The sequence below is a fragment of the Aythya ferina genome, assembly GCF_964211825.1.
Source record: "Aythya ferina genome assembly, chromosome: Z".
Taxonomy (NCBI): domain Eukaryota; kingdom Metazoa; phylum Chordata; class Aves; order Anseriformes; family Anatidae; genus Aythya; species Aythya ferina.
The window spans coordinates 36871302-36899143 of record NC_140299.1 but is presented as its reverse complement, the minus strand read 5'-3'; the positions used below and the strand labels follow the sequence as shown (position 1 = coordinate 36899143).

General features: G+C 37.9%; 1 protein-coding gene across 4 annotated transcripts in view; it reads left to right on the top strand.

The window, feature by feature from the left end:
- The first annotated feature begins 14000 nt into the window (after positions 1–14000).
- Positions 14001–27842, top strand: part of SLC24A2 (solute carrier family 24 member 2) — a 122541-nt gene continuing 108699 nt past the window's right edge. For all 4 annotated transcript variants that reach the window (XM_084504910.1, XM_084504908.1, XM_084504909.1 and 1 more), the window contains exons 1-2: positions 14001–14091; positions 15849–16924. In XM_084504910.1, coding sequence (XP_084361036.1) covers positions 15992–16924 — 933 coding nt within the window. In that variant the 5' untranslated portion in view covers positions 14001–14091; positions 15849–15991. The remainder of the gene's footprint in view (positions 14092–15848; positions 16925–27842) is intronic.

The window sequence follows — 27842 nt, the reverse complement described above, 5'->3', positions numbered from 1 at the left end:
AGGACTTGAACACAGAACAGGTCTGATTATTTCTTATGCCTATACCTTTAGGAAAGAGCTTGGGACCTTACTGAACAAATTAAATCATAGAAAAGTCTTTAAGGCTAGCAGGGACCATGCAAGAAATAGAAGAGGGATCTGCCAGCCAAAGAATTTATGCATGTGCTGTTATGAATAAAATTAGAATTGCCAAAATTCAAGATAAGTTTAAACTCCTGAAAGAAATAACTGGTAAGTTTGCAGTTATCAGTGCTACCCGCAGAAAGAAAATAACAGAGACAGGACTTCTGTTCTGTGCGAGGCTGATGTAAATGTTAAGGTGAATCTACATATGTGCAAAAATAAAATCAGTATTTTGACTGGATTTTTGATAAAGATGGTGTTGTTGAACACAGAAACAGAGATGGATTGGCTAATAAGGATGACAGTATAGAAGGAGAAATCATAGCACAAGCAGCAAGGTTAGGGCTAAATACAGAAGATTTAATACACCTTTTTGAGGTTGTTTCTATGCTCCTAGAAAGTAGTATCTATAGTACCTGTACTGAAGAAAAGCAAAAAGCAAATCCAGCCACTAGGCTGTGGTTATACGATGATTAAGTTTACATTTGCACAGTGGCAGATCATGTGGTGGTAAAAAGCTGAACTGGACCAGAGGGAATGTATGATTACCATATCTGTTGAATTAGACAGCCTATGATACAGTACCTATGTCAGGTTTTCACTGGCTGCAGGAAGACAGATAATACTTGATCTAGAATAAAATCTGTCAAGCTTTCTGCCTCCCAAATAAATAAATATATAAACTGAACTCGCAGAGAGATATAATACCAATCTAGTGCTTTGCATTACGTGGAGGCTTAAAACCTTCATTTGATCCTCTGAAACTGTATTTGCTGTACCGTGACCAGTGCATAATGTAAGCTTAATATCACATTAAGTTTTCAGAGCAAATTTTGAAGAATTGTTAAAAACTTGGAGGCAAGTGGGAGAAATCACAAACCAGCTGTAGAAAGTAAATGGAATGAAAACATGTTGTCTTTGTTTAACAGAGTACCCAAAGTATCCTGTTTTTCAGACAAAGAAAATCTGGTAGAAATCCTGTGAGTAGATATTTCTGGAAGCCTGTAGTACAATGCAATATGCCAAAATCAGGTGATATAGTTGGGTATTGTGCTCTGTAACACTAGAGATAATTCCCAGTCATTGGTAGGAGGTTTTTCAGCAATAAAGAGATATAACTGATAACCAGATGATGGGTGGTGGGTTGGGAGTGTTTGCACTGAATGTCACGTTCAGCCCAGTGAGGTTTTAAAAATTATTATCCCTTATGTAACACGTTTGTGTCTTGCTGATGGTATTGAAAAGCTTTCTTAAAGTAAACACCTTGTCATCTGTATCTCCCACCTAGAACATTTTTCTCATCCTTTTCTAATACCTGCAGAAACAAAATTACCTTACTTAAAAAGCCACAAAATATCTGATAGGGACAGGGAGTCTTACTGTAGACTATGCACTTGAGTACAACTTAGCCATGAAGTGGCTGATGTACTTTTCTATCTTGCTTTATAGTACAAAGAAGTTTTGTTTTCTTTCTCTACTTGCTACCCAGAATGCATTGTTAGAAGTTCTGGTTGGTGGCAATTTAAGCACACCTGATTACTTAGTCAGTCTGATCTCTGTGAGGTCAAGGCTAATCTGTTCTAAAATCCAGACCTTCTGCTTTTGTTTAATATAGCCCACTGAGATTAAAATGGGATTAGAGCTCATCTGATGGGGAGAACAGCATCTTCAAATGAACTCTTATACCATTCTCTTGCAAACACCACTAGGTGGAAATGAAGTCTTGCAGTGGCCCTGGGCCCTGTACATCTGTACACATACAGTGTTTGTTGACTTTTTGGTCCTCATGACAGTTTTGAAACTAGACATTGAGTATACTATTTCTTGAAACGAGATCCAAATCATTACCCTACATATGGAATACACAAATAAGGATATCAGAGTGGGTGTTTTTTTTTGTTGTTTGTTTGTTTGTTTGTTTTCCTCATTCCTCTCCATGTATTTGAAATTTACTACAGCAATAAGACTAAAGGGAATTTAAATATTTGGAAGCTGTCAAGCTGTACATTTAATAAAGTGTTTACAATTTCTTCTGTTTTCTTACCAAGATTTCTTTTAAAAATATATTTTTTTCTTCTTTAAACATGAGTGCAGACTATGCTGAACTAAGATATTTTTAAATCATCTTGTTTCAATATCTACGCTGCAGATATTCCAGAAACAAGCGTGTCTACATGATCCAAATGATATGCCTCAAACTTGGTTTGTGATGAAGCCAAGAAAAAGATTGCCAAAAAAAAACAAAGTGAACTAATGGTAGTCTTCTGTATTTATTTTTTTTTCCCCAGTATTTGAGCACAGTCATTTTCTGTAGTATTTTCAATCTCAACACATTATTTTTACATTAAAGCATAAAACTGTAATGTGAGGCTAAAAGTGGAAGTAAAATGAACAAAGTTATTTGATCAATGTGTTCTCATTATCCAGATTCTATGAAATCCAAAAATAATTACAACTGTCAATGATGAGGGTGATGTAAAATATCACTAGTAAAGCACAGTAAAAATTTCAATATGGAGAGAGTTCTGAAAATGCTATTTTTGCACAGACAGGCTTCTTGGCAGCTGTCCTGGATTTCAGCCTGCTTGAGATGAGGTCACACTGTGGCTGTGGCTAAAGTAATTAACAAGGTCAATCTTGCCAGCTCAGTATAAACCTAGAGAAACTGCACCAAGTTGCAGAACTCAAACGACAGAGAATCAAAACCAGGGTTTGATTCCAGCACAGGGTTTGGTTCCAGCACTGACCAATGGTCAGTAATCTTGCAGCAGGTTGCACTGCTGGAAGACTTCAGTATTTCTCAGCTTGGGGTGATCCTTGGCCATTTCACTCCACTCATTCAAGGGGTTGTCTTTTAGGCAATATTACTTCCTAACAGAACTACTGGAATCATCTGGCAATCAAGATGATCCTTACCTTATTTAGCAGTTAAGATTTATCTTCGGCTCTATTTAAGCAAAGCTTTCCCCTTTTGAAAGAACATACCAGCTGAAGTATTGACCAAGTTCTTAAAAAAAAAAAATCAGTGTAAGCCTTAGAAGATACTTTCAGTAACATGGACAATTAAGTTTTCTTAACCATATGGGATCAGCTACGGCACACTTTTACCTGTAGAGACAATATATCCATTGAAAGTATCAACTGTCTCACCAGAGGAGAATGTGAGAGGATATCGACATCAGTTCTCAAGATGTGGTGTTTTTTGGTTGGTTGGTTTTTGTTTTCCCTTTTATTAATAAAATCATCATTTATCATCTTAAATATAGTATACTACTGTGTGAACACATGAAGATGATAAAAGCAGTTATTAACACATTATAATTATTTCCCATCACTCTCTCAGAAGTTACCCTCCTTGCCTGACAGCATGATTAGTTCTTTTCTTTTTAACTATAGAGCATGTTAGGTTTTCTTTGAAGACTTGCTCGTGTCACTTTTAACTATTCTGTAGTTTTAGCATGGTAAATAATGTAGACATTTGTTTTTCACTGGTTTTGAAAGGTCACAAGAACCTGCAAAGTTACTTTGTTAACCATGTCATTATAGAAAAGAATTACCACTATTCAGAAATATTCACTTACTCCATCAGGTTGGAATCATTCAACTATTATGGTTAGCATGATAATGGAAAATCTACTTACTGAATAACAAACAACATTTTAGGTCATGCTGCCCAACTATGCTCATTTTGTAAAACATGATTTGCAGGCTACGTAGCTAACATATTCCAATTTCTGCTCGTCCATAATTTAATGTAATAATACGTTACTTTGGGTACTAAATTACTTAGTAGAATGATTGGTTCTTGATTCATCTTAATAGCTGAAAATGAGACAGTAACTTGTTAAGGCAATTTTGTTCCTAAACTTTCATAATACCCAATTCATGTCACAGCTCTCATGAGATCCTTGACAAATACTGTCTTTTTTTTGTATTTTTTTTCCTTTAAATGCACATGATAGCATGTATGGTAGGAAAACCCAGACTCACCTTCTTCCTGTTGTCTGTGCTTCTCATATAAGCACACATCTGCTTTCCTAATCATGAGGCCAGAAGAGCACATGAGTATTGGACCAACTCATGCTTGCTGGGAAAACACTTATTAAAAGAGTCAAAGCAGCAGAATCACAGAATCACAGAATTTCTAGGTTGGAAGAGACCTCAAGATCATCGAGTCCAACCTCTGACCTAACGCTAGCAGTCCCCACTAAACCATATCCCTAAGCTCTACATCTAAACGTCTTTTGAAGACTTCCAGGGATGGTGACTCCACCACTTCCCTGGGCAGCCTGTTCCAATGCCTCACAACCCTTTCGGTAAAGAAGTTCTTCCTAACATCTAACCTAAAACTCCCCTGGCGCAACTTTAGCCCATTCCCCCTCGTCCTGTCACCAGGCACATGGGAGAACAGACCAACCCCCATCTCGCTACAGCCTCCTTTAAGGTATCTGTAAAGAGCAATAAGGTCGCCCCTGAGCCTCCTTTTCTCCAGGCTGAACAAGCCCAGCTCCCTCAGCCGCTCCTCGTAGGACTTGTTCTCCAGGCCCCTCACCAGCTTCGTTGCCCTTCTCTGCACCCGCTCAAGCACCTCCATGTCCTTCTTGTAGCGAGGGGCCCAAAACTGAACACAGTACTCGAGGTGCGGCCTCACCAGAGCCGAGTACAGGGGGACAATCACCTCCCTAGCCCTGCTGGTCACACTGCTTCTTATACAAGCCAGGATGCCGTTGGCCTTCTTGGCCACCTGAGCACACTGCTGGCTCATATTCAGCTGACTATCCACCATCACTCCCAGGTCCTTCTCTGCCTGGCAGCTCTCCAACCATTCCTCTCCCAGCCTGTAGCTCTGCTTGGGGTTATTGCGCCCCAGGTGCAGGACCCGGCACTTGGCCTTGTTGAACTTCATGCAGTTGACCTCAGCCCATCGGTGCAGCCTATCCAGATCCTCTTGCAGAGCTTTCCTACCCTCAAGCAGATCGACACACGCACCTAACTTGGTGTCATCTGCGAACTTACTGAGGGTGCACTCGATGCCCTCATCCAGATCAATCACCTTTATGATCAGAAGCTGAAGATGTGCTGGACTTCACCTCTCAAATTATTTTCTAGATGTTGCTTCCATTTGTTTGTTCATTCCAATGTTCTGTATAGAGTAATGCAGTTTTGTTGGTCAGGAGTTAAAAATAAAATTCCTGCTGTTCTTAGTTAGAAAATAGGTTTGGTTTTTTTTTGTTCTTGCCCCTCCAAGTTGACACACATAGCTGATGTTGAATAACTACTTCCAAAGTGTGTTCCAGAGTGAAAGGTCTCATCCACTATCTCTATGCTTCCGATAAATATGTTAAAACTTGTCTTGTATACCAGAAATACATGCCAAGCCAACACCAAAAAACATTTACATCAAATATGTTAAAAAAAAAAAAAAAAAAAAAAAAAAAAAAAAAAAAAACACAAAATCTATCCCCTTCACAGAACTAGACTGCTTTGCTAGGAGAAAAAAAAAAAGCCACAGAGTGTTTGTATATCAAAGTCTTTATACTATACTATAATGTCTTACAGTGGGATTTTGAATAATAGGAATCAGTTTAGGAACTGTCATGGAAAGTAGATTTTGCAATCGACATACATTACTGAAACCTATCCAGTAAATCAGTAGAAAGTGACAAAAAATAATAGAGCAGTCACCTAAAAAAGGTATTTGATATCAGACTTTAATAATAATCAGCATTGTTAAATGGTAAGGTGGCATCACCAAATCATGGTTTGCCACTACAGAGTTTTTTGTTGACATTTTGAAAATGGAAATGTTGTTAAACTGAGGGGTGAAGTGTCATGGTTGTTAGAATTACGAAAAATGTGCAGAGCTGCTCCCAAGGAAAAACAAAAACAAAATCACCACCACCAAAAACCAAAACCAAAACAAAACAAAACATTTTGCCATTATTCCAGGATCTGCAATATGCTTATATATTTAGGATGGAAATGAATGGTGATGGAAATCATGGGGCTGTAAAAATGTGTGTTACACGTTAAAAACAAAAGAATAGTTGATACCTTTGATCTCAGAAGGAAGAGGTAGAAGAGATATGAAGAATGCCATAGCATGAGTGATATTCAAATTTGGCTACACCCATATCAAGGTAGACCAGGACATCACCTGTTATAGGAAAAAAAAAATATGTATATATATATAATCACTATCTTCTGGAAGTCCCAGCAATGATATGAGATAGCGATCAAGTGAAAAGGGATGGAAAGCTTAATAATTTGACTAACTACATGCATTTCACAATGCACGTTACAAAATGCATGTGCTGCTTGTGGAAGGGGAAGCATCCTGGTCACTTCCCCTCTTCTTGCACTCCCACTAGTATATTTGCTGCTTTGACTCCCATATGAATCTCATGGTCTCATGCACTCTGCTTATTTGTAGGAAATCTACATTTGTTGGAGAGCAGAGAGAGGCTGTTTGGTATTGAAGTGTGTTGATTTATCAAAATAAGCATTACTTCTTGCCCCTAGTAAAATTTCAGATAGTAAACTTTAAAGATGAGTGTACACGAAGAATAATATAATAATTTCCGCATATTTAATTTAGATTTTTAAAATGTATTAATCAGCAGTTAAGGCAATTAGTGATAGAACAAGTCTGATGTGAAAATAGAACTAATCAATAATTACAATTCCAGCTTCTCTTTCCAACAAAGTCCTCTGTTATGAAAGCAGCATCACAAGTAGCCAACTTCTCCCTCTCACCCCCACAAAATAAAATACGAAGCTGTGAAAAAGCTGAGTTACAACTAGGTTGGCAGGATTTTAGGCACCATACAAAATCTTAGCAATTCAGGTAAATCCTCTGACTAATTCATCCAATTTGAACTCTTGGACTAAGCAAGCCACAAATTAAATAAAATAACACACATCTCCTGTGCCTTCTAGGAGGTAGTAGAAATCATTCATACAGGGAACAATTTTGCCAAAGTAGATTTGGTTTTTATGCTTTGCAAGCCCACACAAACCACTTTAGTGGAGCTGTGTCCCTGCTGTAGGCACCTAAAAAACAAACTTGATTTACTGTTTAAACGCCTACACTGACCCAAGTGACTTTCAGCCCTGTATGTGTCCAGTACAAGCTCACTTCCCACACGTAATATTCCTCTCCAAAATGTGACTTGAGTAAGACATAGCCTTTGATAAACAACATCACTGCCAGTCCCAAATATTTTTGCACGGGTACATCTGAAATAACATGGGCAGCACCTTCCCAGTTTATCTGCTAACAAATATTGATCACTAGAGATTGTATCCTAAATGGCAATGGCCACTCTGAGGGAGCCTCTCAGATTCTGCAGGAAGTGATGCCGGTGGTCCAGACGGAGGCAGCTGCAAAAAGTAAACATCTTTCAGATCTGACATAAAGCAGAGGTTCTTCTCATCATTAAGGATCACATATCTGGACAAACCCCAGATCAAGTAACTGTATTCTGTCTTCTTAAATTGTCCTTAATGTAATGAACATGTTACAGTGACCTTTAGAATACCTAATGGGCAATGCATTTGAGCTTTTTGAATATTTAAGCCACCTTTGAAATTATCTCATTTGTCTATTCCTATCTTAGCCTATACATTAAACTATAGCTTTTTTCTTTAAATCCATTAAGCTTAAAAACAAAAGTAAGGTTAATTCCAGGTCCTATTATTGTATTTTATCTTGAATTTCAATTGTAGAAGCAATTCTTTTTCACTTCTGCAGAACTACTACGTTTGAATGTTTTGTTTCCCTGATTATTTATTTTTAATAAAAACTCATGCAGCGCATCAAAAAGATCATTATTTTTTATTTGTGATCAGAATTACCCTACAGAATAGAAGTTTGTAAGCTTGGGAAATATGGCTAGTTTTTGGGCTGAATGTCCACAAAAAGCTCTAATGAATGCAGAAAAAAATCTTCATATTTTAATTATTTAGTTAGCCTAGGATAGAGTCTTCCACTTAAAAAAGAGTGGGTAGTTTGCCTTCTGAAAGCTTCTCAGAGTATCCATTTACTTCAGTTCCAAATTTCCTTTTATGTTCTGATTTCAGATTCTCTTATTAGTTTGAAAGGTCTGTTGTTTTTTTTGTTTTGTTTTGTTGTTGTTGTTGTTGTTGTTCTTTGTTTGTTTGTTTGTTGCCTTTTTTCCCCCCGTTGATGGGACTAATTTTATAGTACTGCTTTAAACTACTCTTTTGATCTGACTCTAAAATTCAATACAGCATGACTCAGTGCTGTGATCACTACCAAATACAAAGCATAATATGTCATTTATTCTTTGAAATATTTTTTTCTATCAAAACTATAAAAATTTTTGAAACTCCACTGATAGATGGGGTCTCTGTTCTATTGGCCCAGGAATGTTTTATTTTGTGGCATAAACACTTTCAGTGCACATGTGCAGGACAGTTTAACTTAGCAGTGCTAATTCATACTATGCACACAAGAACCTATCAGTGTAAGAATGACTCCCTCTCCTCTCCTCTCCTCTCCTCTCCTCTCCTCTCCTCTCCTCTCCTCTCCTCTCCTCTCCTCTCCTCTCCTCTCCTCTCCTCTCCTCTCCTCTCCTCTCCTCTCCTCTCCTCTCCTCTCCTCTCCTCTCCTCTCCTCTCCTCTCCTCTCCTCTCCTCTCCTCTCCTCTCCTCTCCTCTCCTCTCCTCTCCTCTCCTCTCCTCTCCTCTCCTCTCCTCTCCTCTCCTCTCCTCTCCTCTCCTCTCCTCTCCTCTCCTCTCCTCTCCTCAGTAAACATTGACTTCAGTCCTAAGATGCTTTTTGTCCTTTTTGCTTTCATTCTGCTTTTTTTTTTTTTTTTTTTTTTTTTTTTTCCCACACTACCTCTGTGCATAATTAGTTAATCAGTGGAGTGTAATGCTTATTTCATAATTTTCCATCATTTTCCATCATTTCACATCTCACTATCTGAGGGCAATTTTTACCTTATATTTATTTCTCTGAAACATTCCACAAAGGTGAAGGAGATTACTTGAAAACTACATTACTGCACAGATGAAGATAAATAGCTCATAATTCATCAAGTGCAAGGAATATGAGAAAGCTGAATATATGAACAGAGAAAAAGAACAAAGAGGTAATTACTGCATGATGGTATAGCAGTGAATGTAGTTTAATTTGTGAGAAAGGCATGGTCAGTGGGAGACGCTTGCCTCCAGCTCTACCTGGACGATGGCCTAGTCAGAAATTAAGTAAGAAATCTGAGTTGTATCTCATATCAGGTTTGACCTCTGTCTCTGAGGCACTCCTAAGTGCAAAACACAGGAGCAGAGGGTTTCAAGCTGAGGCTCCAAGCAATGTGATGAGCGAAACTGCTGGGAAATTGACAAGAATGTTGGAGATCATCCACCAAACCAGCAACTGTTCTTAAGGCTGCTGACTAGCCAGCTTGCAGGGATGATAAATGAGCCTGGTAGGTCACAGATTATAATGAAATAAATGTTCTTCTTGACCTCAGGGCAGCTCACTCAGGTTAAATTATGACACTTACATACGTAGAATATCATAGGAGTAAATTATCACATCTGAAACAGAAAGTCATCTGAAGGAGAGTCATGCTGCTCCATCACACTGCTCATTAGAAATTTCTATTAACTCACAAGTAAAAATAATCACCTTGATATAACATACCCAGAATAAGCGGATTTCAGTAATGATACAGTGCTTTGTTTGTTTGGTTGGTTTGTTTTGTTTTCTGTCACATCACTAGATGTTATGATGTGGTGGTTCTGGACATCTCAAGTCTAGGTAAAGAGGCTATCCTTTAAGGAGACTGGCATGTTCTGATGACGACATTTATGATAGCTGTACAGCTAGTCAGTACTTTAAAATTTACATTAAAAAACTTGAGAATTCTGCAAACATGGAAGAAAAAGACTTAAGGCATTTAAAGGCATTCTCAATTTTTATTTTTCTTTTACTCTTGCTGAAAAAAAAAAAAAAAAAAAGAATAAAAAAGGTAGCCTTCTTAACAAAGGTGATTACAGTGCTCATTAAGCAGAACATAGACAAAATCCCTAGGTTTCTCATCTTGTATATTAAGAAGAAAAAAATTCAAAATAATTCCCTTAAACCCTCAATGGATTTCAAATCAATTATTTATTACAAAATGTAAATTTGCATTACAATTGTTCATGACTTTTACAGCAAGTGTATCAAGAGTGCTTCAAAAAGCAAGTGTTAACAAGTAGAATTTATCATGTTACAAGTGAAACAGAAATATTAGGTGATCTTTGAGGCAATATTAGAATAGTGCTTACAGTTACAGGTAAAACACACCTTCTACATCTTTTTCAAGTAAAGCCCAAGTCTTGTCAGACAATAGTATAACAGAAAATTGCAGTAGTTACATAGTGATATTGGCCTACTCATCTTCTTTACTTACAGTTTTAACTCCAGTGGGACTCTACCACTGTGTATATATTCACCTTTTATTTTCTAATGTATGGGGTGGGAATAAGAAACACTCCTAACTTCAGACTTTTGTGAGATTTACTTGTCACTGGGAATATAAAATAGCTTTTGAATATTAAGTTTTAATAGCCTCTTGATTATGAGTTGTTGGAAACTATTGCTATGGTAGTTAAAGAAGACTGTTTAATTTTACTCAGTATATTCCTCCAAAATGCATTACTCAGGTTATATACATAGTTTTCACCCATCATGCACTGTCAGTTATCTCTAATGTGTTTGCCTATTGCTATGAAAAAGTAAATGATGTGACATACTTTAATGATGAAGAATATATTAGTGTTTTAATTTAACTGCATGTTGTCATCATTTTCACCCTTTTACTCATTGTAGATGGCAAAGTGTTGAAATAAAAAAAAAAAAAAAAAAAAAAAAAAAGGATATTTCAGTTGTCACCTGTTTCCAGCTGCAATTAGCATTTAAAAGCTTAACATCAATTTTCATTCAAATATGCCGCTTCTGTAGTCATGGTAACCTTCTCATCAGCTTTATCTTCCAGCTTTAGAAGGTACTGCTGTGGTACTTGGAGATGTTGTCATTCAGGATTTTTCATCTGGCTCCCTCTTCCTTTCCTCTTCTGCACATACGACACTCTGGGCTTGCTTGGGCCAAATGTAAGGTATATAACGTCAAGAAAAGATCCAGAAGAGAAATACTGCAAAAATAAATAAATAAATAAATAAAGTCCTACTTCATGGAGCTTCCTGGAAATAGGAAGTAGTGATGAAGAATGGCTTATGATTTCAGAGAGTGCATCACAAGTAGTGCAGTGAACTACATAGTCTATTAAATTAAAAACTATTTACATACCCTACTTATGTAAAAATGAAAGCCTTCTACACAAATGTGTAGGTGCAGAATCTATTTACTTAGCAGATGTCTTTTCTCACTTGACAGAAACATTGAGCCAGATGTAGGCCAAAGATAGTTTCATTCAAGTAATCTAATCATTCTGCATTTAGCCAGGATGTGATCTGACATTTGATTTTGTGAGAAAAGTATGGGATTTATTTTACTGTTAGTTATCCTCCTAATACTATTTTAGCAGTGCTTTTTTGTTTCTGTTGTTGTTATTATGCAACATGTAGGTAAGAACAGGTCAGCTGATTCAAAACACTTCAGTTATTGGCAGAGATTCCTACCTTGGAGCCACATTATTCTTGTTGTGGCTTTTATTTTCCTTGGTCTGCAATATATGTTTATGGTAGGGAACAAAACTGCTACAAATACAGAAAAACAAAGGGATACTGAAATTCAGATACATGGCCTTTTGGTTAAAATATAATGTCTTTATGGGGGACCTTCTATGCTCCCTCCCTGTGGTCATTCACAAAACTCAACTGCTTCCACTTTTATTTCAGAAACCGATAGATGTAAGGACACCACACATACATACCAGCCTGCCTCTGACCATCTGTGAAGCAAAAACATCTTTTAGATATCATTTTCAAGACTTTTTAAGGCTGTTGTTTCACATACTGCAGGCCCACGATACAGGAGTCACAGGAACTCATATAAGCATGCTTACCTTTAACCTTTGGCACTGCTAAGTAGCAGGCACAGTTGGACATTTGAGATGCAGCTGTTTCATCTGTGTCTTGCATAGGTGGATGCAAAACATAAAACTTCATTTTAATTAATTCATGTGTATGTGGTGGCTTTAGATGGATAGTCAAAGCAATCTCCACATGTGTCTTTGCATCATCCTGAGCCTGAATAATACAAGCCTGGATAATCATCAGGCATCCACTATTAGCTGTCAGCCACTAATGAGAACCTCCTAATGTGTAACGTGAAATAAACATGCACCACCTGTGCAAACTCAGGATTTGAAGGGCACTTTGTATATGTGAGTCAGTCAAGGCTCTCACTGGAAACTGCTGAAAATTTGGAAATATTCTGTGAACCTTTTGTACCTCTTGTATGTCCATGTAGCCTCTAAGATGCCTGTTGTGTTTTGGTGTGTAAGGTTTTGACATTTCATAACTCTCTGGAAGAATTTATGGCTTTCCAGTCATTGCCAAGGCAACCCAAAAGGCCCAGGTACTGATGATGGGGAGAGATACCAACAGCTACATGTTTGTTCCAGGCCTACCCAGGCCACTATTATTTTTCATGTGATATCCCAATAATATCTTTGAAGTTACTTTAAATGTCCATATTTTTTCACTTCATCAAAACCCTTACATCTTTGTATTCTTCATGAAGTAAGGAGTAATAGTAATTTTATTTGCCATCTGGTGAAATCAGAGTTCAGAAATGAAGGCTGCAGAAGCTGGAAAAATATAGATTATTCTCCAGTTCAAAGCAATTGGACTTTGTGGGTGATGCCTGTTTGCTGTTTGCAGCAGACTTCAGAAACTGCAGAGGGTATTACTTCAAAATAAAAATAGTCAAATAATAATAACAATAAAAAAAATCAAAATCAAAATAGTGCTAGTGAGCTGCTACCAAACATTTCCCGGATACCAACTGCATGGCTGTGCTCTTTACCCCATTCAGCCAGGCTTAATCTCCTTGCTCTTGCCTGGTCTCTGCATTTTTAAAAGATTTGCACAAGAAGATCTTTCCCAGCTCCCCTGGCTCAGTGCACATCTTCCTGTGGTGCTGACCTGTGTACATTAGATTACTCCAGGGTGCCTGCAGGTCTCTGTGTGACTTCTTGCAACAAAGGCATCAAGTCAGAGTGCAGATGGTATTTCAGTAGAGCAGCACCTCTACACCCTAGTGGATCTACAGCATGTAGCACCAGGAAACGGCTGTGATACAGAGGCATTGCAGCACTTCCCCTGTATTTGAGTCTTGAATCAATTAGCAAATCATAATTTATGGGGGATATGGCTGATGAGATGAAGGCCAAAACAGAAAAGGAAAGTTCTGGATCTAAACTTCTCCTGTTTTCTAGGGTGTTCAGTGCCCCTTTATTTTCCTCTGAGCCAACTTTGAAATGCAGTTTAAGGACATTTCTGTCCCCGAGTACATCACCGATGATTAATAACTACCAGTGGACACGTCTCCTTCCTCAGCACCGGGACCAAAATGCAGCGTCCTTTTCCCTCATTTCCTGACCTCCCTCCGCACAACATCCAGAATAAGGGGCGCGCTGATGGGGGCTATGCTGCTTTTATAAACCCACCCCTCTCCTTGAGGATCAGCACTATTCACCTCCACCGCCTCACCCAGCTGCGGGGGCGCACGGCGCCCTCCCCACCCTTTCCCTGCCGCTACCCCAAAACTGCCCTCGGCCGGGGGTCGCAGGGTGGGGCCCAGACACCCCCAGCATCCCGGGGCGGGGGCGGTCCGCTGCCTGCCCCGCCTGTGCGGGGCGGTGCGGGGCGGTGCGGGGCGGGTCCCGCGGCCGCCGCCCGCCGCAGACAGCGCGGCGAGGGGCCGCCGATGCCCGAGACGGAGCCGGGGCTGGTGGCGGTGCGGAGCGCAGCGCAGCGCACCTTGGGGTGAGCGCCGCAGTGCTCGGTCGGGGCTGCGGCTGCGGCGGTCGCGGGGTCCCCGCTCCCCGGACGGGCTTCCCCGGGGGGGATGCTCGGCCGCCGAGGGGACGGGAGGGGCAGCGCCGCTGCTCTCCGGGACTAGTGCCCTTGGATGGATGTTCCCTGGGCTGGGCAGGCTCCTCGCTTTGGGGAGGAGAAAAGTTTTTGGGGCGCGGAGCGGTGCGAAGTTGGGTTAAGTGAGGCGATGCGCTGCGGCAGGGCAGGGGGCGCGGGGAGCCCCCCAGCTGGGAGCCGCCGTGCGCCCTCCGGGGCGAGCTGCCCCGTGTCGTGATTTATCGGGATGCCGGGGGGTCGGCTCCTCCGCCGCTAAGGGTGCGCTGCCCGCCCTGTTCGGTGTTTTTACGGCAGGATGGTGAGCGGTAACTCTCAGGTGGAAAATAAAACTGTCTCTGCTGCGGTGCTGCGCCTTGCAGATGGAGTATGTCTCTATGACATCTTAGCATGGGAGCTGTGCGTAAAAAAACAGGAAAAGCTGCAAGTGACTGAGTAACTTTTGTGTAGATAACTGTGTATAATAGTTGCAATTCTCTATCTGAGAATACAAAATCAGTATCTTGTATATTCTCCAGTATTCAGCTTTTGCTGCAAATGCCTTGAATAAGTGATGTAACAAAGTATTTTTGCAGAGTAATACATACTACTGATATTCAATGTTATTTATAAATTATTTTATATTTTGCATTCTAAAAAATGCAATTTACTATGCATAATGCATGTATAACTAATTTCTGCATTATATTGTTCAAATTAAGTAATCAAGGCACCTGTTATCATTCAACAGTTTTTTCCTGTATTAGAAGTAATGTTGTGCTAATATGCCTTAGTCTGGTGTACATGAGTAGTCCTCCCACAGTTTCATTCTCAAAATTGCAGGGTCAAGTCTTGTGTAAACTTAAAGTATTTTCTGTAACACGATCTGTAAGACAGGCACTGTTAAAAGATACTTAACCATTCTTTGTAACTTCATACTGTTATAAAAAAAATGTGGCATAAATCAAAACAAAAACAGAGATGAATGAAAATTTCATGTTAGCTAGTCCGAGCTAGTGTCCTAGGTCTGATCAGAAGCAAATTGAATTCCTTCTGTAAACTTGGGCAGATCTTGCAGGGGGAATTAAAGAAGCTGTGTATGTGTTAGATCTTCATTTTGATTCTGTTCCAACAGTTTAGTGTCTTACCCACACATCGATGACCTCTATGCACACATAACATTTCAGTTAATACTGCCTCAGGTACATAGAGGTCTGATAAGATGCTTGTAACACTTTGATTGCTTTTTCATACATTACTGCCCCTGCATTTGGGATTAAAACGTTACATGGTCATAGTAGAAAGTAATTACAGAAGGTGATAATCTTTGGTGTAGCTGATAGAATAGCAGTTTCTTCATTTTTTTACACAACATCTGGGCACAGTTTTTACTTTCCACTAGGACTTTTTGTCATCAGCAGAGACCTAATGCTGAGCAATGGCTTTTGAGAGGCATAAAGTGATCTGAGTATTGACAGACTTTTATCCATCGGGTTGCTGCTGAAACAAACATGCTGTTGCTGTGTCTGATGGGATGAGCCAGGGTATTATGTTACAGCCAGTAACATTCCGCTTTAAATTCTAAATTTAACCAAGTCTGTAAATTACTTTTTAGAAGCTTCTAACTGCATGCTGTTTTAGTAACGTTAATGATACCTGCTTGTCCTTTTTAGCATGAATGAAGAAAATACTTCCTACGAAGAATAAAAATACTTAATGGTGGGAGAACCTTTAAAGCACCTTTACCTTCAAAGCTGGAGAAGAGTATGAAGAAACATTCCATCTGATTCCCTGAGCATCTCACAAAGAACACAGAATGGCTCATTGCAAAAAAACTGTTGTTAGTGTCTTGGAGGAGTGGTGTTTGAAGGAACCACTGTTTGGTTGCAAACAGCACCAGAATGTTAGGAAAAAACTAAGACTGATAAGAATAATAGGGCTTCTCGTGAGTGTAGTGGCCATTAGTACTTTCTCTCTTTCAATTAGTGCCTTTTTCAAGACAGAACCACATAGCAAGGTGTTGGCCAGCAGCCTAGATAGCCAAAAGCAGGTGCATGGTCACCAAAGAACTCTGTTGGATTTCAAGGAACAGAATGAAGACGGTGTTCCAGATCCACCTACTTCTATGAAATATGAAGCCGAGCATGGCAATGCAACAGATCATGCCAAGGGAGAGTACCCGGAGGACCTATTCTCTCTTGAAGAAAGAAGAAAGGGTGCAGTGATCCTCCATGTGATTGGAATGATTTATATGTTCATAGCCTTAGCCATAGTCTGTGATGAGTTCTTCGTTCCTTCCTTGACTGTCATCACTGAAAAGCTGAGTATATCTGATGATGTGGCAGGGGCAACCTTTATGGCTGCTGGTGGCTCAGCCCCAGAACTCTTCACATCTTTAATAGGAGTGTTTATATCCCACAGCAATGTTGGCATTGGGACAATAGTGGGATCTGCCGTGTTCAATATCCTGTTTGTTATTGGAATGTGTGCTTTATTTTCTAGAGAGATCTTGAACCTTACTTGGTGGCCACTCTTTCGAGATGTGTCATTTTACATTGTTGACTTGATCTTGCTAATCATCTTTTTTCTGGATAACTTAATCATGTGGTGGGAAAGCCTAACCCTCCTGACAGCATATTTTTGCTATGTGACTTTCATGAAGTTCAACGTTCAAGTAGAAGAATTGGTGAAAAAATTTTTAAACAGGAACAAGGTTGAGAAGGTTACAGCAACAGATACTGAAGGAAAGGTTGGTCAATTTTTAATGAGCATATATGTAATAGTGCTCTTATAAATGCTGAGTCCTTCCTTGTTGTAAAGTACTCAAATACAGTATAATAAGCAATATAAGAAGTTCTGTGTTTTGCTAAAAGGTCTTTTTGTTTAACAAGTCCAATAAGATCGAAAATATAAAACAAGAGGTAGCTTCCTAGTAAATCAATAGCTTTTAACTTCAGAGTGATCTGAATTGCACACAAAGCAAGACAAAACACCAGCAAAAAGACATAAACCTATATTCAGCATTTTGCCACATTGATGAGGTCTAAGATAAAAGTTTTTGTTTTCCCTAAGCTTCTGGATTCAGCAGTAGCAATAGCTGTGGAGTATCTCATGACTAAATCTGGCTTTTTAAAGGCTGTTAATGCACTTTCTTCCTCAAAAAAGCAAACACACTTGGAGCAATATATAAAGTTTCATCTACCGATGTTGATATAAAATACTAACTTCAGTTGTAATTAGTGGCAATTATGTGAAAAAATATCTCTGGAAAAATGGTAATCCTAATGGCAGAGTCTGCTGTTTAATTGGGATGGTTTTCCTTTCATAGTATTTGCAACTGAGCAAACTAATTTTTGGCCCCATACTTGGCCATAAGTAAAGAAGGGAATTTGTGCACAGTGGGGCTCAGTGGGTCTTCAGCAGTTACCATCTCTTAAACAGACCTCTTCTTAAAAGAGGCTATATTTAAGGACACTTGAAGTGGAACCCATAAATACTTACATTTGCAGACCGTTAATTGAATGTTTAATACTTAAATCAAAGTGCCTAGTTTTATATGACAATGCGGTTATTCATCAGGTGTTTTTGTTTTGTTTAATTCAGTAATTGCTCAGAAGGAAGTGTTCACTCTGGTTGCTTTCTTTTAACACCCCATATCAGTGCTTCAGAAAAGACAATCTGGTGGCATAAGCGCACAGATATATAAACAGAAGAACAGAGAGACTGAGCTCCTATAATACAAGAGAGACACTACATGCCTATAACTTACAGAATACTGATGATTCTGCTTATATGCAGAACTTTGAAGGCAGGTATTGATATTTTAACAGTACAGACAGGTGCTTTCAGTGTTGGGACTGAAAAAAAAAAAGAAAGGAAAAAAACCATCAAAATAAAAAACATAACATTTCCTCTCTTTCTCTTTAAAAATAATAATAATAAAAACGTTTCTAATCAAATTTGACTCACACTTGTTATACTTTCTTCTACTTTCATATCTTCCTTTTTGTCCCATTCTTCTTTCAAAATCAGCATGCTCATCTTTATCTTTCTTGAAGTGTGTAATTGGGATTTTAAAAGAAAATGAAGAGTGAACACCAACAAACTATTTACCCTAATGAATGAAATGCTTCTTTAACTACATTAGTTGGGTGCTGATAATGCATTATTTCATGGTGCGTTGTAAGTACTTCCACACATTGCGCTAAATGCGTGTAATAATAGGAAGAAACAATGATTTATGAAACAACAGTAATCAATGAATCCACTATCATCTGTCCGGAAACTGGATTTGCAGGCTGTGTGAATTTATAACTGGTCTTAAACAATAGTCAATATGCAAATCAACTAGAGCTGAATAGAATAGCTACATACTATGGTAAGCATTCAATTGTTTTCAAATGAACAGAAGAATTAATTATTTGTAAGTCAAATTGAACATAGAATATTTTCACATTGAATAATCGCTTTAGGTACTTTGACTTTAAAAAAGTCAAGCCCATTCACTTTTGGAACATTCATTTATTGTTTGATAAGTTAATTACTTAGAGTCTATGCCTGTTAGAGGTGCACAGAAATCAGCTGGGGATGGAAAATCTGAAAACTGTCTACTTTTCTTAAAAACTCAAGACTTGTGTGTTGTGTTCCATGGAGATTTCTTTCATGAGTTGATTTCAAGTTAATTAAAATAATAAAAAATATGTATTTGTAAATCACTAGGGAGTAGAGAGGGGTGGAAGAGTTGCTCTAATTTGATTACAATTTACCTAAGATATATTCTCTGCCGCCTGCCGAAAAATAGCTCCTAAAGGTATCAGACTATGTCTTTCTTTTAATAAGCTATATTGTAAAGACATATTTTTGAATATTTGGCTAACATTCTGAATTACAAGTATCATGAGTGAGTATTCAGTTGAACAGAATTTAGTAGGATGAATGAACTAATTTTCTGATAGCAAGGATGTCACGGATGATGTTCTTTGGAAAGAATCTCCCTAAAGCTCTGTATTCTGAAAAACAAACAAACACAAAAATGTTATGATGAAATGCGTAGGATGTTCAGCTCTAAAGCTATTGCCTAAAGCGAAGAATAAAACATTTCTGTAGATTGAGATTTGGAGCCTAGTGGTGAATGCAGTGTGCCCTTATTTCATAACTAGTGGGAATTAGAAGCACTGCAGAAGTGATAGTCTTGGCTTTTGGGCTGTTTTCTGCAGTGTTAACCTAGATTGCTCTCAGTCATCAAGAATGCAGAATAAAATTATGTATAATCAAATTAGTATTTCAAATACAAGCTTTCCAATCTTGATTGTTTCTAACAGAAATATTTTCACATTTTTACCCCCTGTTAGGACAGAGAATTGCTAGGCAGATCTGGAATCTGTGGGTTAGGTTGCCTTGGAAGAACTTTATTTCAGGAGTGTATAGAAAATTCTGTTCTTTTGTCTAACCTGAACTATTTTTGCCTATCCATTTCTGCTGTTGCTAAAGAGGCAAGTGGTCTGCTAAAAACATTACTGCCATATTTATCTTTAAGATGTTGTGTTGTAATCTGAAAGCAGCTCAACAAAGTTGAGAGGTCTAAATAAGGCAACATAATGCTGGAGAGTTGAAGGGTTAGGTGGCTCACTGGCAAACAAGTATTGAAGAGCAAAAATCTGAGCAGGTGAAAAACCTTTGGGATATTAAAATGCATTTTGATATTAAATTCAGTACTTTTATAATTTTTCATGAAAGATTGAAGAAAGATTCACATTGTCAACAAAATATTTTCCATGAGAAAAGGTCTTATCTAAGAAATGATTTTTCAGCTTAGCCATTGTGTGTTGTATATGCATTCACAAGCTTGCCAGAATGCGTACATATCTCTAGATGTTTATTAGATTCCTTTCTCTCCCATGTTTGAGAATTAAAGGTTGTTTGCTTTTTTCTTAAATTCTGCAAGTATTCAAACTTACCTACTTTTTCTAAAGTTATATCATTTTGTGCATCAGTTACTTGTACAAATGTGAATGCATATTGAATGCTCAATGTGAATTTCATTATGCTCATTATTTTCCTGCACAAGCTTTCAATCAAGTACTGTTCAGATCCTTAAAGGAGTACAAGTTGAGAAAAAGCTGGTAACTGGATTTTTGGCAACAGTTTGACACTAATGAGATCAGAGTATGGTTGGTTGATTGGTTGTTTTTTGTTGTTGTTGTTGTTGTTTTTTTTTTGCATTTATAGTTGGTTTTGTCTTGCTGCATGGTTTTGTTTGAACTGTGGGTAATCTCCTGCCCTATCATACTCCTAAGGAAGTTTAATAGCAGTTTGATACTAATGAACTCCAGAGATCACTGTGAAAAGAGTGGGAAAAGGAAGGAGGAAAGATGACAAAGAAAGATATTATGAAAGGACGGGATTAAAAACAGACAGCCAAGTTCTACAACATAGGGTGGTACATGCAGTCCAATGTGGGTCCTTAATGAATGTCCCTGAGCTCTGTGGACTGACCTGAACTTGCCCTACAATAGGTGGTGCAATCCCACCACCAGATACTCTAAAAGTCCCTTCCGATCCATATAATACTGTGCCCTCCAGAAGTCCCTTCCAACCTGAGCTACAAGAACAGATGAATTTTGGGGTCTGGGAAGGAAACATTGGTGATAATTCTATATCCTCCTCAGAAGTGTGAAGGTGTTTAAAAACAGAATGATGAAACCATATGAGACACAGGAAGAAGAAAACTGAGAGAACTAAAGTACAAAGTCAAGTAGTTCAAAACAAGGCTTTTTTTGACTTTCTGTTAAAGGCCTCAGTCTTGTCTTGGTAGTCTCTAATGGCAGAAGCATGTTGAGTAAATTAAATCACAATAAAACATTATGTAAGATTTCAGTTTTTAAGTACTTTTTCCTTTAATGTAGCGTGGAGATCATCACAAAGATAGTTGAATGTGATCGCTCGGTAAATAGCTCAAAACAGTTCTGTTTGGCAACTAGGAGAACAGAATGAGAGTGGAACAAGGATATTGTGCAATGACATCTGTTTCACTGAGAGTACAGTTTAAATAAAAAACTTATGGTATATACAAGACGGTTATTTTTTTTGTTTGTTTGTTTTGTTGTTTTTTGTTTTGTTTTGTTTACATTTATAGAAGACTGCATTTGGAAAACGAGATATTTTTTACCAACAAGACATAGTTTGACATTATTTTATTGCCAATTTTGTTATCTTAACAAACCTGAATAGCTTGTGCGTGTTATTTTAAAATCCATACTGATCCCAAGTGTTGTGACATTGTATTTAATGGCAGTATTTGCATTCTAAAGGAAAGACTGTTAGCACTATTTTTAGGTAGTTCTTTACTTGCTGGCTTTATTAGTGCCACATGCATGCATGCACGAAAAGCTGGAATTTGCAAAAGGTCTGAGTTAATTGTAGTTGTTTTGAACTGCTGAACAGTTCTTTTTCAGGGCTTCTTGCTGAATCCACAGACCTGGTAGCTGCAGCTCTATCTATGGAATACCCTTTCTTCTCTAACCACCAACAAAATACTTTTATTTTTTTTTTGGTGGTGTTTCATAGAAAGGTAGGAGTTTTATTCTACAGACGTTTCTCAGTTGGTCTGCTCCTGCAAGCACGTATGTGAATATAGAGCTATGAGTATCTGGATCTTTCATTCTAATATATAAAAGATGAATTGTGACATGTACTTATTTAGAACATGTGCATCATCACAGTTCTTGTACCTGTTTTGTTTTGATAAAAGCCTATTTTCGTATTATATTTTGCTATTTTTTGTCTTTTTTTTTTTTTTTTTTTAAAAAAAAAAGGGTTACTTCAGTGGTTCTTTAATGTTAGTCCACTGGCAGTAACTGTTATTTAATTTGCCTTGACTGTTAGTGCTGTTGACGCAAATTAGGGTTATTACTAACATACCTAAAGCCTTCCACATTAAATATGCAAACATTACTACAGTAAAACTGATACAATTTTCAGTTTATTTTAACACCTCTCAGTAATTTATTGAAGACAAATCAATGATTACAGTGATTTTTACCATTTGAATTTCTTGGTTTTGTATGTATTTGTCCTGGTAAAGAGCATAAAATGACAACGTGGAAATGCCAAGTAGGTTAAATGTTCTTAAATTATGGCCATCCATTAAGATTGATTAAGCAACCTTTGTTGATTAAGCTGAGAAAAGGAAAATCCTGCCATCTTTAACAGCAAGGGGAAAATGTACCTATCAATACAGTTTAAAATAAAAAGCATATGTAATTAAAAAGAAGTCAGGATATACTTCTTAGAGGCTGCATAAAACCAGCTGTGTTGGCAAATTTTCACCATGCAGTCTTTTAGAAGAACTCCAGATGTGATTGAATCCTCTGTGCTAGAAAGTGTAATAAAAGAAAAAAAAAATGCTCTCTCAAAGTCTGGGAAGCATATAAATGCTTTTCCTTCTGTCATCTCAGTCTTGATTACTTTGGTCCAGATCCTCAAGAGGATGTGGGATACTGTAGGTGGAATTTCAACCCCAATATCAGAATATCAGTCCTCAAAATGTCTGCATTGTTTATGATATTTAAACACTGAAGGAACTTCACTTTTCAACAAAGATATTCTGATGCTGTAGGTTTGCTTCTGGGCTAGCTCAGATATATCAGACCCAGGTGGAGCACTATAGTACTGCTTTTCCATTTAACCCACATTCCTCTACTTATCTTCCCTGAATTGGTTCTCAAAATTTACCTCTCAGGCTAAGATTGAAAGCTTTAAATTTTTATTTTATTTTATTTTACAAACTGTTCAGGCTCTGGTGGTGAGAGTGTTCAACTTCTACTCAGTTATGTGCAGATCTCCCCTGTTCACTACTCACCTTATGTAGGGAGTGCTCTGCTCATTGTATAAAAGCTGGGCGGCTAGGCACATCTGCCTTTACTAATTTTTCTGGCCCTATTTTAACCAGTGTATCCAGGTAACCATGAAAGCCTATGTCTTCCTGGCCTGCATCAGAAACAGTGTGACCAACAGGACTAGGGAAATGATTGTCTCCTTGCACGTGGCCCTGGTGAGAATTTACCTCAAATGTAGTGTTTGGTTTTGGGCCTCTCACTACAAGAAGGGTATTGAGCTGCTCAAGTACGTGCAAAGAAGAGCAACAAAGCTGGAGAAGAGAGTAGAAAACAAGACTTATAAGCAGCAGCAGAAGGGTTGTTTAGTCTGGAGAAGAGTCTGAGGAGAGACCATCACTCTTTCCAACTACCTGAAAGGAGGCTGCAGCAAGGAAGGTGTTGGTCCTTTTTCTCCAGTGACATGTGTTAAGACAGAGGAAGTAGTCTCAAGTTGTGCCGAGGGAGGTTTAGTTTCACAGCATCATTGAATATCTAGAGTTGGAAAGGACATACAAGGATCATTGAGTCCAACTCCAGTCTCTGCACATGACCATCAAAAAAATGAAATCATACATCTAAGAGCATTGTCTGAACACTTGAACTCTGGCAGGCTTGGTGCTCTGGCCGCTTCCCTGGGGAGCCTGCTCCAGTGCCTGACCACCTTCTTGGTCAAGAAGTTTTTCCTAGTATCCAATATGAGCTTGACCTGATATAGATTCATGCCATTGAGTCCTAATACTGGTTATCAGAGAGAAGAGATCAGCACCTTATATTGGGTATTAGAAAGAGTTTCTTCACAGAAAGTGTGGTCAAGTATTGGACTGGGCTGCATAGGGAAGTGATAAATTCCCCATCCCTGGAAGTATTTAAGATATTGTGGATGTGTCTCTGAGGGTTATGGTTTGCACACAGTACTTGGTAGGTCAGGCTGATGTTTGGACTTGATGATCTTGAAAGTCTTTTCCAACCTCGATGACTATGAAAAAGCAATGTTGAGCATCATCTTTTTAGAAGGGGTTCCTGTCTTTTCTAAACTGTGCAAGGTGGAAGGTGCATCAAGGGCAGTAGTTATTGCAAGACTGAGGTTGCTAGCATAGGGTGAGTTTTGGGGTACAATACACTTTAGAGTGGCCTTAGCTTTTCTGAATGGTGATACTCCCTAGGTAGTCAGTGGTATGTGGCTCAGGTGCCAAAAAATTAGGTGATGCCAAAAATTGATGAAGTGCTTATGTTCTGCTAATGTTCTGAGGTTTTGTTGTGTTTTTTTTTTTTGTTTGTTTGTTTGTTTGTTTGTTTTTTGTTTGTTTTTTGTTGTTGTTGTTGTTGTTGTTGTTGTTGTTGTTTGTTTTTTTAGCATGAGTTAGTGTTCCAGTACTAACTGTAAATGTATGGGAACAACCCCTTTTTGAGTCCTTCCTCTTTCTGAAATTGTTTCCAAGAACTGAGTCATTTTGCTTCTGTAACTGTAGAAAAAGATTATAACTGATTTGAATTTGTTACTGTAAGATACATAGTATGTTTATCTTGAAGAAAGCCCTATCACGAAAATGGATGTGGAAGTAGAGAAGTATAATGATCAGGTGGGGTTCTTAAAAGCAAGTTCTGTGTCCTACTTGTCTGGTGTTTGTTAAAAGCCAGGCTTAACCATAAAAATTAAGGATCTTCTGTTCAGAAAGCTTTTGACAGCATTAAACCAAAATTGAACAGTCTGGGTTCCTGTTGTCTGTTACTTCAGGTTGGACATTTGAATATTTTATGAAGATGGTGTAAGGCAATGTGGGATTTGGACACTTACTAAATTATTACCTCTTTGGTACAAGCAAAAAAAGTACATGCTAAAAAAGTACTGAAACAAACAATACTGTTGTTTCAAAATTCAAAACTTGAACAAATTCAAAAAAGCTTTCCACAGTCTTTTCAGAAATGCAAAATCTAATTTTAGTCAGGAGAGCAGACAAAGAAAGTCTGAAAGTTTACACTTTAAGACCATTCAAGCCCAATGCATATTGGCAGTGTTTTATACAAGAAATATACACGTGTTTATCTGTATATCTGTATATCACAGATGGGAGGATGTCCTAGAGATCAGTATGAAAGTTACAGCTACAATAGCTGTAACATATAATATAAAAAAAAAAAAACAACTGTAACAATTAATTAAAGCATCTCTTACCTATTTAGCAAGCTTTGTTGTTATTTATGCAAGAAAATTTAATGTAAGGAATAAGATGTAAATTTCTCTGCAGTTGTCTATAGTGTTTTGCCTAAACTGCAAACTATGCACTAGTGTGCTGCTAGTAGTTCTGTAGAATAAAGAGCGGTGTTTCCTTAAAATAGACCAGCCATATTACATTGCATTTGAGTCAGTTCTTATTGAAGTATTGCTTTTTATTAACTTTATGTCTGCATCCATTAAGCTATGCAGCAGAATCTTGAGATTCAAATTCTTCCTTGGAGCTGGCAGCTTTTTAGAACTTAAAATGGGAAGATAAAGCAAAATCAGATAACTGTCATAAATTGATTGTGCACAGATCAGCTGTTATGTGTCCCAAGGTGAGAGCTGGTCTCATTTAATTCTTCTCTTTGAAATTGCTAGCCTTCTTTATCAGGACAAAATTAGTAATGCATAGCTTAGACCTCTTCTTACAGAATACTCTTGATTCTATATTGTTCTAATGCAGACACAAAATATTTTAACTGCAATTGAATTGGTTATCACAGTACTGAGATGATAATCCAGTCTCCATCACACTGGACTTAGACAACTCTATGAAATCACATTTCCTCTCCTTGGTAGCTCATGGTGGAAAAAGAAATGCCATTCAAAGTGCCTGGGAAGAGGGATATGATTCATCATGTACATAATTTTATGTACATTGGTATATGCTTACCATTCTATATAATTAGCATACTGTCAGTCCTTTTCCTATCATACAAGCTTTCACTGAGTTGCTGATTATTTATTCCACATACATGTCCAAGATAATTTGAAGAAATAATTTATTACTTTATATGATCTAGCTTCAGATCTGAGCATATATCAGTCAGTAGTGTATCTAACAGAAAGCAACATCATTGTACATGTATAGTAGGACCTAAGTCAAAACTGTAGGCTTGGTGCTTTATTTCCCTATCTGGGAAAATAGACAGACTCGACAGTTTTGGTTAAGCTTGTTTTTATGGTGAATTTTGGTGTGTTAAATGCTTGCAGTTGTATTGCTAAGTGCAGGTCATCGTTACTAGCAAAATGAAAGTCCTAGTTAGAGCAGCATTAGGGGATACTTTTCGCAAGTATTACATTTCACAGAAAAAAAAAAAATATAAATCATATTACATTACCACATATTTAATTATTTCTAAACAATCTCTGTTAATTTGAGGAAATACAATCACTGTTTGCTGTCACTGGTGATTCTTTCTTAGTCTACGTGTGTTCCTATCTGAAAAGAGGAAATGAAAGAATGCAATCTTGGAAAAACAGCTGTAGCCCTAGTGGTAGTAGAGTTGAACCCCACGTACCTGGGAGGGCAATGAAAGTTTTAAGATGTGACCATGTACTTGTTTCAACAGCAGGTGAAGGACTCAGAGCTCACATTGCCTTCAAAGTAGCTTTACCTGTCTGTGTAACTACTTCTATGTCTCTGTCAGCAATGGCTCACTTTGGGCAATCTTCCTGTCCCTGTCAGAGGCAATTTTATTAGGGCAGCTCAAAGAATAGTTACTGATCAGTTACTGTACTTTGCATTATTCCATTATTATTCGACTATCCTCGATATCATTGAAGGTTTATTTTATAACCATAAGTATCAGTGACCTTGGATGACTTTTTAGGATGAGTGTGTGAAAACAGGCTTAAAGGTGTATATGTGATGGTATTAACACCCCTTTTGAAAAGCTGCACTTAAGGGAAAGAAAAAAAAAGTTGGAGCAAAACTACTTCTTGTTCAAGGAAGAATAAAGATACCAGAGTATTCGTACTGCATTCTCCTCTGACGATCATAAATTTTTCTCAGGGATTAATCCTGCTTTATCACCTCTTAACTGCTTACTGCTGGGAGTCTAGTCTGAAGTCAGCGGTATTACCACTGACATTTATTGCGTAACCAGCTAGTGTTAACTTTTCACCCTCTCACATTGCTGTAAAACTGCTCTAGCGGATATAGAGCACTAAGGAGGAGGCATGTCTGCTGTCACACCCTGTGCTCAATGATCTCCAAGGCATGGTCTGAGACCTGTCCACTTATATAGGCTTTTGCCTGAGGGACAAGGATGAAGTCTGTGGGGTTTGTAAGGATAGAGGATGAGCATCTTCTTTTGGGATTAATCAAGTGTTAATTTTGTTAGTTAATTAATTTGTGGTGCAACCTCTTATCAAATTGCCAATCAAATCCTTTTTGTTTCTACCCAGTTGGTTCCAGCACAATCACCAAGCTATTGCCTAGTTAAAATTTTATAACAAAAATATGTTTGAATAGAAAAAAATCAAAACTCCAGAAACTGCTTTGTCCATGAGTAGGGAAAAAAGCTAGAAATAGTTCATATTATTGTTACTTACACATTTCTAAACCAGTTACCTGAAGTAATTTAAAAGCATCCTTCTATGTAGCAGCTAATATTTGTTTTTATATAATTTTATTGCTATTTAAATATTCCTTTTCTTCTGCTTCATTCTGAGTATTTATTTTATTTATCTGCTATATTCTTGTATTAATTTAGAATGTTTCTGGATGGAGGCACATCCTTTTGGAAGGCTTCACCTTTGCTGGATGTTTAAATGTCATCGTGACACAA